This window comes from Penaeus japonicus, unplaced genomic scaffold (assembly GCF_977035675.1).
Source record: "Penaeus japonicus unplaced genomic scaffold, GWHDUDI00000001_assembly GWHDUDI00000006, whole genome shotgun sequence".
Lineage (NCBI taxonomy): Eukaryota > Metazoa > Arthropoda > Malacostraca > Decapoda > Penaeidae > Penaeus > Penaeus japonicus.
In genome coordinates this window covers 29,989,615-29,992,114 of record NW_028234408.1, presented here as the reverse complement: position 1 = coordinate 29,992,114, position 2,500 = coordinate 29,989,615, and the positions used below count along the sequence as shown (strand labels likewise).

The 2,500-nt window shown below is 35.7% G+C and overlaps 1 protein-coding gene across 2 annotated transcripts in view; it reads right to left on the bottom strand.

The window, feature by feature from the left end:
• LOC122248567 (PAT complex subunit CCDC47) overlaps positions 1-2,500 on the bottom strand; it is a 19,125-nt gene that overhangs the window by 1,743 nt on the left and 14,882 nt on the right. For both annotated transcript variants that reach the window (XM_043008674.2, XM_086537911.1), the window contains exons 9-10: positions 2,016-2,150; positions 824-913 (exon numbers count right to left, since the gene is read on the bottom strand). In XM_043008674.2, the coding sequence (XP_042864608.1) occupies positions 824-913; positions 2,016-2,150 (225 nt within the window). The remainder of the gene's footprint in view (positions 1-823; positions 914-2,015; positions 2,151-2,500) is intronic.

The window sequence follows — 2,500 nt, the reverse complement described above, 5'->3', positions numbered from 1 at the left end:
AATAAAAAATAATTCTTAATTAAAAAATAAGTAAATCAAAAACTAACATTTAAAAAAATCAGGGTACTACAAAATTATATACAATAATCAATATAACAGTCAACATAAAGTAACTAAAAGAAAAAAAAAAAAAATTGTTTCTCAGTTGACATTTGGAACTCATCATTCCACTGTCTCTCAATAGCATTGCTGACACCAAACTGTTATGAACCCCAGTCAAAACTACACTGTCCCCTAAATAGATAATGTAATGCCCTCTTTTAAACTAAGTACTTACTAGAAGTAAGTAAATGCAAATCTGATAACCTTTACACTGAAATATATACATGGAAATACTGATAATGGTACATACACATATATTTTTAAATTACACTAATCCTTGAATCTTTTCAAGCCTGACAACTAGCCCCCTGACTATATGTATAGGAAAGGACAAAGTATCCATTTGGGAAGGGAAAAAGTTACTTGGGGAAAGGCCTTAATCTGATCTATATGAAAATTTGATTGTTCCCTTTTTAACAATCAGCCATATCAATAAAAATATTTTTATCTCTCTTTTTCCCTTTGTACACATTAACTCCAAGTATAAAAACTGCCACACTAAAGCAATCATATTGATGCACTTCCATAACCACATTTGGAGAACTTGCAAAAAAACTGCAATCATAAACCCTCTTACAGCTTCTCAGAAGATAATATTTGAAGATAATAACTGATTTTGCTCAACTCACCATCTAATGCTCATTAGGTGAGAGATCATTAAATAAAAAATGGGTAAATAAATAAAACAACAATAACTACAGGAGGCCTATGAATGCATCACCTTGAGCTGCTTCATTTTGGGGGCTCTGCGCTTCATCTGGCGTCGATGTTCACGTTCTTCCCACTTGCGTTGTTTGTCAGGATCATCAATCTGTCAATAAGAAGTAGACTGAGGTAAATAAATCCTTGTTTAATCTGTTAATATTTCATCATCGCTCTATTTCACTCCTCAGATTAGTAACTTCATTATCTTTTAAAAGCAAATGATTCCAATTGCATCTTTAACAAGCAAAAAAGAAGAATGATACTTCAAAACTGGTGTGTCAAAGCAATCTTTCCTCAACTTTATCACTCAATATAATCTTTAACCCATTCACGCCAAGGCCATTCCGGCTTTGCACGGTCGCTATACCAAGGTTTTCGAACGCATGGGTTGATCATAATGGTAACAAAGCTAAAACTGTTCTTTGAGCACATTGTTTTTTACCTTTTTGTACTCCTCATGAATTATTTCAAGTTAAGTGCATCAAGCAGCTTTTAAGCTGCTTAACTCACTGATACTGGGAGGCACAAATGACAGGTGGCACTTATAAATGCCATGACAATGAAGGCTGCTCTAAGATCTACACACTATATAGGCATTTAGGCAAGGAGTTTCACTGGTTTGATGGCACTAATTCTTGAGTTACAGCCTTCCAGAGACAGCCTGAATCTTTTCATGTTTTTGTGGAAAAACAATAATTGATGAATACAGAATCTAATACAAGGGGAAAACATCTGTCTTGTGCAGGTAACCTTGAAATTAATCTTAATGCTTTAACCTTTTTCACAGGGTTCTATCACTTTTGTACTACATTTTTTTTTTTTTTTTTTTTTTTAACACAAACTAGTTATTCCTTCAGTTCTGTAACTAATACATCATACCAAATGATAATTTGTATTACTTTGTTAATGTATCATATGTAGGCTCATATATAATATCATAAGTCTGGAAAAAATAGAACACATCTGAAGACCACAAGCCCAGGCCGAACATCTTAAGGTGTGGCCAGGCTTGGAAGAGTTAGAAATAGCTTTAACAAGGTATGAATATACAAAGGATCTATCCAGCTCACTCTTTCTAAAATCTACTGCTATTTGCTTTTAGGTTAGACAAAATGACAATAATAAAAGTATGCTCTAGATTTAAGATTTCCCCTAATTTTTGTCAAAGAGTACAAATAAATGAGATGCCACACTGCATGTTATCTGACCTGGAGCATCTTCTCACGTTCCACCCTCTTGCGCTCCTCTCGCTTTTGCTGTGCCTGCTCTGCTCGTACAGCATGAGTCGCCTTCAGGAATGCTTCCTCCACGCGGGCACGATTCTTCTCAGCCTTTGTCTTACCCTGGGGATGGAAGAAGAAAAGGAGAGGGCTGATATATAAGATATTTCGTGGGTGAGTGTGGTATCTTAACCCGTTAACGACAGATGACGTGTTTTTTCGTCATACATGATGCAGGAGCTCTTGCCTGACAATGGGCATCATGACGTTCGGGGATTTTGGATCACTATGTTATTTTATTGTGCTATGAGTAATAAGTGAGTAATGTTGACAATTGCAGTCATAATTATTATAACTGCCGTAATATTAAGCAAAATGGGTTTCAACTCACTTCCAAAACCTAGATGGCACCACTTTCTTCTAGCACCATCAGGAGAGAGAGCCTTGAATGGCACCCATCTACAGTCTCTAGC